Source organism: Anser cygnoides, chromosome 14 (assembly GCF_040182565.1).
Source record: "Anser cygnoides isolate HZ-2024a breed goose chromosome 14, Taihu_goose_T2T_genome, whole genome shotgun sequence".
Lineage (NCBI taxonomy): Eukaryota > Metazoa > Chordata > Aves > Anseriformes > Anatidae > Anser > Anser cygnoides.
In genome coordinates this window covers 15,298,987-15,314,696 of record NC_089886.1, presented here as the reverse complement: position 1 = coordinate 15,314,696, position 15,710 = coordinate 15,298,987, and the positions used below count along the sequence as shown (strand labels likewise).

Sequence of the window (15,710 nt, the reverse complement as noted above, 5' to 3'; positions counted from 1 at the left end):
CAGAGCCAAAAAGAAGATATAAAATGACTTCAGCTTGATAAATGGTGTAAATGTCATCCAGCTATCTGCAGCACAAACCTCTGACCTAATGCACATCTTTCTCAAGCAGAAGTGCACCCTGGAGACCAGCAAACACTTACTATAATTATTTACTGTCTTCTAAAAAGACCTGCTGCGATCTATGCACAGTAAAACTACAGTTATTGGATGTGGAAAAACCACAAAACCATTCTGTTACAGCCCTTGCTATTTTGTCATGGCAACACCATAACTCAAACTCATGTAATATCTAAATTGTCAGGATCCTGCTTTAATATGAAATGATAATGCAGCTGTAAGCCAGATCTGCAAGATCTCTCTTTCTAGGAAGAGAACAAAAAGAAAAATAAAGGGGACACTAAGAAAAATTATGAACTGTCCCTTTTCCAAACAGGCCCTCTGATGACATTTGTTAGATAAAAGCTTCTGAATTTGATCAGAAGGCATGATTTCATGCTTACAGCTTGCTAAGGATCAGGCTGGAAAGGAGGGTTTACAAATGACAGCTCTAGAAAATCACGAACAAATTTTTGGTGAAGCAAACATATGCATTTCCAAGCTACATTAAACATCTTAGCCATAAAAGCCCTCAAAGGAAAGCTGGAATTGGTAAAATCGAATTCACACTAGACTTGTCAAAATCATGGTTGTAAGTAACACATCAGGTTCATATTGTTGTTTCAAATTAATTGTAAACAGAACGATCATTACACATTTCTCTTATTTCAGGAAGAAAACATTTTGAAAGTAAATGGCACGCAGAAGCAATTAGATAAAACACCTTAAGTTTCATTACAAGTGACAGGGGATGACTACAGGTTAATGAAGTTCCACACATCCTCTTTCGTTCTTCTAAGAGCAGCTGATCCACAGCAAGACTCAGAGCACTTAGGAGTTATTTTCATCTGAACTAAGGAACGTTGCTTTCCTTTGGCAATTCAGGAGCTGGCTTGAGTTTTTTTGTTTGTTTTTAAATATTTAAATATCTCATCATGGACCATTAGCACACCTGGCCTTCAGTGAAAAAACAGATACAGTATGATACAGCTGTGCATACGAAAGAAACTCATGATTTCAGTACACACAAAGCTATGTTTATAAACTTCATAAGTAAATTTCACAATTTATTTTAAATATTAAAAAATACTAACCTCGGAATCAAAGCCTGTTTTTATAACTTCTATATTGCATGTTTTCATTGACTATAATTCTTTTGCACTTTTACCATGTGTATTATGTTACTTATTTTTTTCCCTCAATGGCTCAATATTAATAAATATCTGTAACTACACAACATTTTTTTCTTGTTTCCATTTCTGGAAATATTAAAAATGTCTTCTTTATGATTCAGTTTTCTCATTAAAAGTGCCTGCAGTTTGAATTATTAGATACTCAATTATTTATCCTAGATAAAACATTCAAGAAGCTGAAAGCCTAGGAAGTCAAGGTATCAGAGCAATGGCAAACATTTCCACTAGAGAATCCAATCTGAAGGGCTCATTCACCAGCTAACTAACCTAAAAGTCTCATTTAAACTAAAGCAAACAAAATCCACAAGTTTCAAAACTGTTCTTTCTAGAAGAAAAGGCTCAAAACCTTATGAGAAACTAATTTGGTGGGATGTTTCACATTCCACCTAACGTTTATTCCCCCTATAGATATTTTTTTCCTGCTTCTAATATTCACCAGATGTGACAACGAAGCCTAAGCAACGCTGTAAAAGATGCAGGATATCCTGTAGCTCAGCACTCCGGGAGAAAGATGGACAAAAAAACAAAGGTACCTGGAGTTAAGTGGTTCATTTAGAAGGCTTCTCAGATAGTATCTATTTCCTCACTCAAATTCGTTAATTACCTTAAAAATGAAATTTTAGTGAAAGCACACAGTGCCCTGACGCAAGTACGCTACGGAGACAAACGAAAGCACCTGGGACAACTGGACAGCTGTCTCAAACTACACAGACTGTGCGTATGCAGAACAAGAGAAGAACATGTCACCAAACAGGTTTCTTCTCTAGATTTTCAAGCACATCACTGACAGAGAAACATAGTGATCTGTACCTCCATTTCCAGCAGCGAGACATAACATACACTGCTGATATGGAACTACATCAAGGCTACTCCTTTAGTAAACTCACAAGCACATTTCAGTCCAGCTGACAAAAGAGTGAGAGAAATCTTGGTATTTGTTTTAAAACTTTTAACTATTCCTGAAGCATTAACAGGTCTTCCTGAAACCCTCCGGCAGGCAGAATTTCTGCATATTAAAGCAGGTCTCTCACCCCATCTACACAAAAATCTACTAATGCTAATAAATATGCTTATTTTTCATGCTACTATCAAGTTATCAAACTTAAAATGTTATCTTTGTTTTTGTTTTTATATTTTTAAAAATCGAGTCTGGACTTTTATTAACACAGTTGTAGTCTGTTATGGTTCCCTGTATGCCTGCTAAAGAGAACAGCTGTAAGAATCACTGCTGATTTCATATGCATTTGCTATGTGGCCATCACTACAAGCTCCTCATTTCCACCCAATATGATCAAGTTTTTCCATGCTGGGCATAATGCATGGCAATAATTACTTCTCCACACTTGGCACCATTTGAGCTGTATTGAGCTCAACTATTAAAAACTCCATTTTGCACTTGCAAGCTTATCAGAAGCATAACCATTTAAAAAGAATAAACTAACTGGTACATAATTTACTAGTCCAGAGTTAACGTAGTTTGAAAGTATGTCTGTAAAAGCAATATACCACTATTATGGAAAAATAAAATATTAGCTACACCTTTTTATCTCCATTTTAATTATCTTATCATAAATTCCACAGGATCTGCATCACCCATGTATCATTCACTCACACATTTTTGCTTCGCTTTTTACTCCCTTTCATCACCTTCTCAGCTATGCTTTCTTCTTGAAAGGCTAGGTCAGAGCAGCTGCAGGAGAGGAATGCACGCATCATGCTTCTTCATTGATGTGATTTACCCAGAAAGCCAGTTGTGAAATAAGTAGACTGGCACTGTTATATTTAAGAGTAGTTTTAAGAGAAGTGAGAAAGAACAACTCTGAAATCTACCAGCAGTAGGAACAAAAGAGTAATACAAACCACAAAGTAATTATCTTTGATGTATACTTCTACTTTTCTTCAAAATTTATATACAGATATGTACATATATCCCAATAGGTAACAAAGTTATCATTCTTACCCCATCATTGAAAAACATAAAAGCCAACTGCATTTGGAACCATAACTGCTCACTTCGCTAAGATTTATTTTACTTAAAATATACAGTATGTATAATACTTGTATCCTCAAAAGAAAAAGCACATTTTTACTGACAAACAGTGCTACAGTGATCCATCTAAATCACTATTAAACGGTAATGAGACTTTGAATGAATGTCAGTGAATAAAGACAAATGTTTTGACAGCATCCATTGGGAGGTATTAGAGAATACAGCACTCATATTAATCAGTGTATTTAATGTAATTTTGTTACAATCTTTATATTCTAAAAGCAAAATTATTACCCTTGCTGTTAAGGACTATAATGCATCATGATTATATGATCTACTAAAAAAAAAAAAAACACCACTCTGGTATTGAAAAATCTCAATTACTTTCATAAAGCTTCTTTGTGCAAGGTTCCTTAAGATAAACACATACAGGTGATCAACAACCAACCTTCCTTTGAAATCACAAGTGACCAGAAAGCTTATTTCAAACCTGTAACACTACATGTACAGTGCTACCACGCACAGAGGAAGCTACAGCATGCTCAATAGGAATTGATGTAAACTCTATAATTCTTCTTTATTTATTTTTAATCGTAAAGGCATCACCATCACTTTAGGAAATCTCCATGAAGCAAGTCTTCTATGAAATAAATACAACTAGCATCTTCTGTAGAGCAGATAATGGTATCCACAAGTACCTGCTCAAGCTTTATACTCAAGAGAAGTTTCAAGATACAGAATTTCAGAAATAAGCAAACAACGTTAGGAAACACAAACAAATCACTAAGCCCTAACAAACCCATTAAGCAAATATTTTCCAGTGCACTTAAAAGCTATGAAAAAGCTGAATTAGTCAAAAACAAGTCCTAAGATGTTTCAAGTGCATTTTGAGACCGAAGAACAGCTATGGTTCATCATTTTTTGTTTATTTATTATCTCCACAACAATGTGGTTCCTTTACTTGCACAGTACGTTTTTCACGGGCAAGTTCTGACACCAACTTCAACAGAGACTTTTTTTTTTAAATATTCAACCGATTCCAAAATTAATCTTCATCATCACCATGTGTTTTGCATTTCCACAGGAAGTAAAATTTACTGTACTGCCTCACTGCTTTGTTTGGTTACATACAGAGGTATTAAAACAATTATAAAACTTCCACATGGATTGAAGCAACTTCTCAGCCATCCTACAGTAACTTTTCAATATCTCTAACCAAATCATAAATCTTATAAGAAATCTTCTACAAATGAAGTCAAGCTTAAAAAAAAAAAAAAGTTCAACCATACGGTATATCCTTCAAAAATACAGACTGGATCATGAGTTAAACTTTGGCAGGACTTGTTTTTGATGAGTTCAGCTTTTTCATAGCTCCCCCCCCCCCAAAGAAAAACATGATTTGAAGCTCATGTTAGCTGGGTGTTCATGCTGGTTAGGATGCCTTCTAAACATCTAACTTTTTGTTTGTTTTTTTTTCGTTTTCTATTTCAATACAATGAGGAAATAAGGGAAGAAAAAGAATTTTTCATCTTCTTGACTGAAGAGGCAACAGCCCTAACCACACTGGTTTGCCTGGCAATGATTTGGCTTAGTTTAAAATAAATAAATAAAAAATAAATTTAAAAACTGTGTTATGTCAATATGGTAATTTTTCAATACTGAGAGTATGCAATCTCTTTAAGGACATCTAGACTATAAGGGATGAGATGTTGCCATTTTTAGTGATTTCTATATCTCTACTTAGAGAGCTGAGAATAATTCACCTTGAAGTCATCATGGCGAAGATAAGAACAACAGGAGCATTTCGCAGTTTCTCTTCTCTTTCCTATTTATGCTCTATGGCATTACCAGTACACACAAAGACAACACATCACCTTAAAAACCCTTATTATCTAGAAGTTCTAATATCATAAAAATTAAAGCTCTCACCTCAGTCAAAACACACACATGCAAATCCATATAACAATAAGGAACTTACAATAGAAACATAAATCAGATTGTACTTACAATCTGGTTAACTTCTGGGTGTTCTGAAAAAGCAGCTCTGGAAGAACTTGCAATTTATTCTTGTTCAGACGCCTAAACAGTTAAATAAAAAACAAAAATTACATTGTCTTCCAATGTAAAAAGCTTATTATATTATTCATCAACACATGAAGCTCCTCTTCCTATGAACTCAGCATAGACTGCATTGTGTACGTTACTCACAGACAAGCCAAACAGACCATGCCATCTGTAGACCACCTGCCCACATTCTTGAGGTAGGGGAGTCAAGTGACAGTCACCAGAAAGTTTGAATGTTTTAATATGGATGAGTACACATTTATTTATCTTGAATTTTGCTCTAGATGCCTACTAACAGTGAATCATATGGCCCCCATATTCAGCTTTCACTGCTCTGAGAAACAGTTACCAGGATGTATCTGGATTTTCTCTTTCACTTTCTAAACATCTAGGCACAGAAAATTAAATAACCTGACCAACTGAGATTATTTCCAGATTAGCTATTATTTCTACAGTACACACACACTATATATATTTATATATATCAAGAATTTTCTTTAATTTCTGCTTTGAAAATATGCGCAGTGTTGTAGAACATATGAAAATACAGATAATCAAATCTATGGTGCTTTGAAATACTATCTTTAAAATGTTCTATAAACTGTCTGCAAGAATCTTCATGTTTTTATGTTAGTCCATTTTACTTACCTTAAAAAAAATTATACTGATGACCACAAGTTATCAATTAAAAAAATCTATTGTGCTACAAGTTACTCCAGCCTAGTGGCTAAAAAAACAAAAACAAAAAAAACACTACAACCCCTCTCTCCTTGGTAAAATGCATAAAACAGCCCTGCAATATTGAAAAACAGATCTATTGATAAGAAACTTCTTTTCCCTCTAAGTCTTTTTCACTGACAATAAAAAGTCACTAGCTTTCAGAGTCCTAATTGATGTAACTTACGTATTGAAGTTGACCTAAACTAATTCTATACAGCTACCCTGCTCTAAATAGGAAGATACTTCTTACGTATGCTTATATATGACTGTATTTTTGCCTCCCTTCTTCTAGTCTACCTTAAATTTCACTTTGATAACGGATGCATATTTCCTAGAGTCTCAATCAAAGACACTAGAAGTTTGTAGAAACCTACTGATGTTTAGCACTCAATATCTGTTTTCCAGTTTCCTTACACACTGAGTTATTTCACTACCAGAATTCAAAATTCTTTTTGAATCGAAAAGCCTTTTCAAAGATCACACTTAGACTGTGGAGTGAGAAATGCAGAGTTTTCACATGGCTACCATATGAACATGTCTTGCGGGAAAAAAAAAGGGGGGGGGGGGGAAGGAAATATTTGCTTCTCTTTCCGACACCTGTAATAGATCAAAGGCTGGATTTCCAACCTTGCTTACAGAGCCTAAATATTACACATTAGGCATGCTACTTGCTAGCTGAAGCAGATATTAAAATTGGTTATTTCACAGTACTTTTACCAACTACTCTATTCCATTTCTGAAATTAATGAATAAACCAGAAAATGAAACACTCAGAAAGAACATGGGAAATACTAAGCACTAGTTTGCATTTAGGAAAGTATATAGGAGCTTTTAAACTGGATTCTTTTTCCCCATGTGAAATCTCACACTTTTATATTGAATTAAGCTAGCTTTACTATTGTTTTTTTTAAGGTTGATAGTGTGCAACTTAATTAATCCTCATTAATTTCATATTTTCAGTTAAGCATGAATATATTTTAGAAAAAAATCTTAACAGGATGAAATACAATGAAAAAAGTGTGATGAATCTAGAATGTAAGCTTCCCAAAAATACTGACAATTTTCATTACATTTCTCGGTTTAACTCTCGCTCAACACTATTGCTAGCTCTTGACTAATACTAATTGTGTTGAAATTATTTAATCTATCACAATGAAAAAGACTGCCAGAGAAGTACACAGATGCATTTCTAATGGTTATTACTCTAATAGTAATTTCAGCTCTCATCACGTATACAATTATCCTCTGTTAATCCCAAGTCATCTGACTTCTCAAAGCCACGTCCAAGGAATATATTTTTTGAATATTCTTAACTCTACTTGCAAGGATTTCAACTTGTGCTTGCAGTTTTCAGCAACAGAAACTAAGCAAAGTGAGATTAAATTTCTAGAATAGGATGTGCTACACCAGCAAACACAAGAATATCTATATAGTAACAAAAATCATATTTTCAAAAGTTTGCAACCTGTGAAGTCAAATGTGATTTTTTTTTTCCCTTATCAATAAAATCTGGACAATCAAGTATGTTAAACGATAGGTCTGTATAAGCCAACACTGCCCTAATCTGCAATGGCTGAAGGAGCAAAAACAGACAATGAAGGGGAATTGAAAGAGGATACAGAACAGATAGGGCATGCATTGGTAAACTGTCACATTCACTTGGGAAATGGTTGCAGCACTAAACAGTTTTTAAAGATGCTCATTTGTATACTTGCACTTCTCACATATGCCTAAATCATCTTCTGTCACACCTATGCAAAGTTAAGGTTACCGTGTGTTCTGATTTTCTCCCAGAATGCTCTTCTGGTATTCTCCCAGAACTGCAGGATTTTATGAAAGCCATGGAAATTTATTTATTCAAAAGCAAAATTGATGGTATTGAAGGTTAAAAGAAGAACAGATAATGGTTTTTTGAACAAGGGAAAAAAATATCTAAACGAAAAATTCCTTAGAAAATTTAAAAATATTTTTCTCCACTTGTTTTTCCAAAACCACTAAGTTCTAAGCTGCTTTTGCATGTTGTCCTCTTCCTAATCTTTTTAAGATTACAGCCTGATAGTCTTAGTATTGATTTTACTTAAAAAGAAAAATCATATTAAGTGAGGTCCACAAAATAATTAATTAATAATCTAAAAGCTCACATTATGATCCACAGCTCACTGGCAGTAAACATAGCATATTGGTCTAAATTTATCATAAAATTTTACCATGGTATTGTTATAAATTAAGTGTTGGTCTTTTTATACAGCAGTAGCAAGCTAGCTGAATCCTCCTGTCAAGACCAATACTACAACGCCATTGTCCTTTTGCCTCAGCTCATGCATAAGCTTAATTTTTAAAATAACCCATCAGTACGTGTTAATGCTTCTGCACTGTATGGCATATGATACTGTCCTCAACACACTGCAAGAGTACAGCATTTCTGTCAAACAGGGCTTGCAGTTAGTAAGACAACGCGACACAAGTAACTGATTATGAAGAGAACCTGAGGTAACAACAAACATTTTCAAAGTCCATGGCTACAGATGACTTGGTTCAAGCTATGGGACTCTCCAAACACTTCCATCACTTCAAGTTGCAATTTCCACCCAAAGTCATTTTATTCATAGTTCGATTCTCAGGGGAACTCAGGGAATTACCAGGGTATTGTTTCTCTTGAACACCACCTCCTGTATGTAAATAGCTCTTAGTGCAATAGTCATCTCAGTATAAGACTGAGAGAGAGCTTGAGAGATCATTCTTAATAGAGAAGTATCAAACTGCAAAACAGGATGTTTCTAAATCCTATAAAAGAAAAACAGAAGTGCTTGAAAACTATTTGATGAAAATAGCAAACGCTTTGCATGGTCATTAATAAGAGTTGTTTCCTCCGGTTTGAAAGAGAAGTGCCAAACATGAATGAAATGTAATGGAATAGTTCCTAACACACCATTGTGTGCGAGCTTGACTTTATCCTCATCTATCAGCAAGCCGTATGACAATGAAAGCAACTTCAAGCGCAGGGTGAACCAAACATTAGGAATGCCAGCACAGGGCAGGGCAAGCTCTAACGTAGCTGTTCCTAAGCGGACCTTCAAAGCACGGCTGAGCACACTTTAAGGAACCAGTTGGGCAGCAGCACCTTCACAAAAAAAGAAAACAAAAGAGCAGTACAGAAATTCCCGATGTTCACCTGGGCCTTTTACCTAGAACAGTCTGTCATCACCATGTCACTGTAAATCTCAGTCCTGTCAGATGGTTAATTCTAATTATAACAGCATTTCTAATTTTGTAACAAATACGCTGGAAAACATGAAGCCATTTATTATTATGGCAAAATAAAAATGGATAGCAAAAAAAAGATTATAAAGAAAATGTGCTAAATTCTTTTTAAAAGATTTTGTGGGCACTGTTCTTGGGACTGCACTATTAACAAATGTAGGTAATTCTGTTTTTTAATCTGCTGTTCATTTAAAATAGAAATGATGTGAAGATATGATATCTGGAATTTGGATTTTAAAGCCAAGCCATTTTTGCAGCTGCGCTTTACTATCTACATCATGAGGTAATGACATGTCAGCTTTGTCAGTCTGAACAGTAGACCTGAATTAACAAAAAAATTATTAACATTTTCTGAGCAAAATTAATCAAATTCTGACTGTCACACCAACACCTTTGCATTGTTCCAAGTAAGGGCAACACATAGCACACTACAAATAAAATCTTGGATCTGTCCTCTTGTCTCATGTTAGAAACACAGCCGCCACACAACCAGCACATGGGCACATACGTGCCACCAACTGTCACCACATCCAGAGGGAGGAAGTAATCAGGGGTGCCAAGCCTGACAAGATCTGGTCCGATTTATTTCACCTAATACTGCTGTATGAGAATGCAACTGCTCAGTCTCTGAAGTATTTTGAACTGGATGTCTTAGAGCTAATAAGACCTGAAAAGTATTCCGGGAATCCTGAGCACTGGGGAGAATGGTGTATAATCATCTAATGCCACAGAATAGATTAGCTCCAGTGCTGGACCAGAAACAACTTTGTGGATGTGCACAGCATGGAGCCCAGACTAATAAAATCTCCTGGAAGCTGAAGAACTGTGCAGAGAGGCTCTCCAGGAGTCTTACCAGCTCTGGCAATACCTGCACTGAGTCAAACCGTAAATCTGATTAAACACATGCTGACTGTATAGTCAGCAACCTCTGTACACTGCAACTCCCTCCATCATCCAAGTTACCTTAACCACTACTGCACATGGGAAATTGAACTTTGCACATATTGTTCTGTTATTCTGCTCCTCAAGTCCCCATAAAAGCCAACCAATCACCAACTTCACACAACAGTTCTCAACATGTAATCACTGGTCCTCCAGGAGTCCATACATCACCTCCAATGCATTCATCTAAGACCACCACATTAGCACAACATCCTCTCACTAGGCTCAAATGTACGTTCACCTATGTTTCTGCTGGAATATGTTTGGGGAGTTGTAAATAGTAAAGGTTAAACTTATATTTCTTTATGCAGCTGTTTGCTACAGAAGTGATCTATTGTTTCTTATGAAATGATTCTAAGGCATCAGCACTTTTATTTTTTTAATTAGAAAAAAATAGAATTTTAATTAGAGAAAAAATAATTAAAAAAAAAAAAGGATTAGTTACTAAACTGGAAAACTCGGTCCAAGGAACAAAGTTACCTGAAGTTCAACTATGTTTGGATGTGTTTTTTTTTCCTCTTAAAATCCCTCACATACTACCAGGCACATAAGTCATCAACTCTTCTAATCACCTTACACAGGAATACAGACTTAAGCTTTCAGTGTATGCAGTACTGGGATATTTCAGGAGCACCTATTTATATAAAATGCGTAACAATTGACATATAATAATGTTCATAGCACATGATATATACATATCTCAGTCCACCACAACAGTTTTGAATGATAGCTTTATGTAATAAAACTTCAGCCTCTTATTAGATATGCCCATGCATTTTTAATACAAGAAGAAAAACTCCTTCCTTCAGCCAGGAAGACATGTTGCTATTACTTCCTAACATATATACCTCAGGTTACTTGTTGACTTTTTCTGGATATTGCAAGAAATTATTTTCAAGGCAGATATAAAATAAGACAGGCAAGAAACAAACCAATGACAATGATAGTGTGCCTCCAAGGACATAACTAAATAAACCTTTAAAAGAAGAAACTGGTGAACTATGCTCTGAGAAAGACTCACTTACTCTTAGCAGTCTAGAAAATAAATCTACTTTTCTTACACAGAGTACTAAGTTACTTAATAATAGGCAAACAACACAATATGCTTAGAGAGAAAAGCTGCACAACCTACAAATCCGGAAACATAATGAAATAATAAAGAAATTTCAGAAAGACTTGTCTATTCTTCCCCACAGCCAGCCAGTCATCCACTGCATTGTCAGGGACCGTTTGCTGCAGCTGAAGTCACTCAAGCTTTTTACAGGTGCTGGGCTCCAAGTTGCACTCAGGCATATAACTACCAATCATTTTTAACCCTTCCTCAGCTTTTTAACTTCTTAACTGTACTTGATAGAAGCTATCTGAGCTTGTTACGCAGTCAATAATGAGATATGTCAAAGACTGTGTTACAGAGATCAGCTACAAACAGAGCTACAGTGATACACTGAGTTGTGTAGGTATATGAAAATTGAAAATGTTAGGCTTTCCTCAGAAGCAGTCACAGACCTTGTCAACACAGTCAGGCAAACAGGTATCAAAATAGGCTTATCCTCCATAAACTCTGTCTGACAGTGGCAGCAGTTTGGTGATCCTGATTCAACCATAGCTACCAAGAAGGTATCCGTCTCAGAAAACAAACAAACAAAAAAGGATAATTGGGAAGAACTCAGGTCCAACTGCTTGAGCCATCACCTGTTAATTGAAAACAGGTGTGATGCTTAAGGCAAAACAATACCAACAAGTACAAAAAAAAACCAGTACCATGGTGGTTTTTCCCCAGCTTTCCTCCCAGAATATCATACTTAATTTTAGATAGCTTTTCAAGTTCTTAAAATAAAACTTTTCATGCTTTAAAGTCAGGTATCACAAGGCTGAAGTTTATTCCTGGCAGAAAACCTGCCTTATCTTTAAAGTTAAAAGAAAATTATATCATGCTTGTAAGCACGACATACAAATAAATTTACAAACAAATAGTGTCTTTAGTGCATTGCAACCCACTTCCATTGAGATGTAAAATGTTTGTCTCATCAGGATATGGTGCCAAGACTGAACATAAAGATACCAGAAATGACTGCTTTGCAGAGCCATAATAAAAGAATCCACAAAAATTAACTATCAAAAAGTGCAAAGGATCTGATTCTCAGATTATACATTTTAACCAAGACTATGAGAACAGAAACGCAACTGTATTGGATTTCTTGTTTTAACTTTCATAAACAGACCTCAATGTATAACAGAAAGAAAAAAATAAAGTATTTAAAAGATTAAAATATTTGGAGGCACCACGGAATGAATATATTTCAATACACCACTGTGAAATAATCCTTGTTTTATCCAAATATTTATCTGTGCAAAAGTAAGGGTAATAAGGTCACCACTGGAGCCAAAGAAGAACCTCCGTGAGGACTGAAACAGTTCAGCATACTCATATGTGACCCAAAAATGTGAGAATGGCAGGCTGTGTGTGTGTGACAATGTATTAATGACACAAAGTGAAGGCTGATTACCAACTCCAGAAAGAACTAACACTTTTTAATGCCTGAATGGCAAAATAACATGTAATTCATTGCAGGTGAAAATTAATAAACATGAAAGGAAGCAGAATTTTAAGTTGACACACACAAAAACAGTCTCCAACCCAAAAAACACTTCTTGGGAAGTAGACCCATGAAAACACCAACTTATTGCTGTGTCCCAATTCCTAAGGCAAGCATTACAAATTTTCAGAAGACTACTAGATAACATATTCATTCTTTGTATAAATTCATGGTGTATCCAGATATTGAAGACCAAAAACTTTTGGAATTTCCACTTCAAAAAGGATCCCATAAGGTTTGGAGAAAGATAACAAAAATGATCAGTGACAGAGCAGATTCATATTGAAATGACTCATAAGCCACAGACTTCCCACAAGGAAAACAGCTGAGTAAGGTATGGTAAGGATCTGTACAATTATGAATCAAGGGAAGGTGATAAACAGTTGTCCTCATATTTTTTAATTAAAAAAAATGCTTAGAAGTATCCAATACTGTTTATGGTAGCTTCAAAAAACAAATGGAATTAATTTTTCCATTCAACAAGCAGTTACATTGCCTAACAATTTATTTTATATCATTAGTTGTAAGTTAAGTGAGTATAAAATGACTATATAAACAACTAAGAGAAAAATAAATAATATTAATAACAAAGCCCAACTGATGATTCTCTATACCACAGGCCACTTGAGGCTTAGAGTGTTTTCTATAGAAATGTCATTTATGTGTTTGCTTTTCCTTCCATTTGTTCTTCCTTAAAGTTTCAACTGGAGACATGATACTGCCCTACTGGCACATTGGGTCTGAGCTGGTATGGCCATTATCTTCTGGCTTTTGGTACATTTTCTATTTTCTGTTCAGTTTATCAGGAAAGAATTAAAACTCAACACAAAAAATTGTGAATGTATACTAAGCATTACAAATGTAGGTTTTAAATCTCTACGTTCAAAGCACTTCTGCAAGGCAAAGTTTGCCTCTTTAGACAAACTTTGTCTGCTACACAAATTGAACCATGTTTCCAACATGAAACCTAAAAACTTTTTGAACAGCAAGAAGCCAAGTAAAGGATTCATAGTTCGAATTGCAATTGAGAGAGAGGTATGTCTCACATGCATACCTAGGCATATGTATGTACACCCATTTATCTATGCATGTATTTCTGTGAACAGTATTTTCTTTTCATTTTGATTTACTTCAGCCAAATTTCTTCTGTCCAAACAATGGACATCCTCACATGCTTCCAAGTAAGCACTTTTGCTCCTCCTAGACATATTGGATACAGACTTCCGTTCTCAAATAATGCAAATACATAAATGTCTATACTTCACAGCTTGCTTATGTTACAAGCTGCATGTTCCTGTTTTATGATTCAGATATACTAAAGTAAACATTTACAGAATTTGTGACTTTTAAAAGTGACCCATATACATCTGTTACCCTTCAGCGTGTTTGTTTATTTGTTTTGTTTTTGGAGGGCCCACATCCAGCAACACAGTGTTTCAACAACAGGCAAACATTCTCTCCCCACTCAAGAATATTTTGGTTATATACTTAACGAGTGCCAGTTACTCCCCTAGCCTTACCTCCCTCAGCCTACTGCCCATTTGGGGGTTCCCATGTCCTGAAGGCAAGGGAAAGGAGGGAAACAATGGTAGTGTCAACGTCAATCACAGAGTATCAAGGGCCCTCAAAAAAAACAAAGGAGAAGTTATTAACTGAGAAATTCCTACCTTCCTGGCTCCAACCAGGCTAATAATATTTCTTCCTCTGTCTGAAGCTGGGATAGGAGAGAAACTTAACTATTAAGATTCCCCTGACTATTAAAAAAGAAACAGCCAGTGGAGCTTGGAAACAGAGAACGCTACCAGCCCTGAGGTAAGATAGAAAATGTTTATCAGGACCATTCTATGAAATAAACATAGAAGAAAAGACCTACACTTTACATGGGTTGTTTTTAACCTATATTATCTTTTTTTTCTTTTATTCCTTATATTAGCTTCTAGATAAATTCTGAATGAATACAGAACCTCAATCTTGATAAGACAATTTTCCAATTGTTTTCAAGCTAGAGGTCATGTTTTCTTGGAGGAGAAGGCTTCTTTGGGCTACTGACTTATCTGGATCTCTCACGCTTACAAAATCGGAAGGGTCACTTCCAGATCAGGCACTGCTGTCTCATGGAGATCCTTTCACAACTAAAGCAAACAGCAGCTACATCCAATGTATATGAAAGGCATGATAGCGGCAATGGAAGAGAAGAAGTTGAATATGGAAACACACCTATAGAGATCAAGAAGACAGCTAACGAATACCTAGGTCTGCAACCTTTCCATCATGGAAAACAGTTTTCAATATGGAAAAATGACTATTTTAATCTGCCACTTCCACCACGCATTACAACTTTTAACTTGCTCAGTTTGCTACCATTCCAGTCTTTTTTTCAAGAAGAATCTAAACCACATCCTTCCCTATTACAAATTCTGAAGAAGAATCCAATTTCAACATTCTTTTTATTGCCATTTGCTTGTTGAATATTCTTTCATTCTCAAAACCTGTACAACCAAAGATGTCAGAAAGTTCAGAAAGAATTTCAAGGTTCAGAAGTCACAGAAATGGGTAAAAGAACATTTTAAATCTCAGAGGGCTGTGCATTCCTTATACAAAATACAATTAATTTGCAAAGTTCAAAATTAAAAGGGTCTTTGCCAGTCAGCAAAAGTTTCTTGATAAACAGTGAACAAACCACTAGAAAGTTAGTGTACTGTCAATAACACACTGCCAAGATGGAGTGGAAACTCCATCCTTGAAATGGACAGAGGCCTGAGCTGCTTGCTCTAGTTGATCCTTCTTTGAGGAGGAGAGTTGGACTCTTATTAATGAGTGTGTTCTGCAGCTATCAAGTTTAATGCA

General features: G+C 35.5%; 1 protein-coding gene across 3 annotated transcripts in view; it reads right to left on the bottom strand.

Moving 5' to 3' along the window:
- SLIT3 (slit guidance ligand 3) overlaps positions 1-15,710 on the bottom strand; it is a 512,041-nt gene that overhangs the window by 450,903 nt on the left and 45,428 nt on the right. For all 3 annotated transcript variants that reach the window (XM_048064726.2, XM_013178499.3, XM_013178496.3), the window contains exon 5: positions 5,287-5,358. In XM_048064726.2, the coding sequence (XP_047920683.2) occupies positions 5,287-5,358 (72 nt within the window). The remainder of the gene's footprint in view (positions 1-5,286; positions 5,359-15,710) is intronic.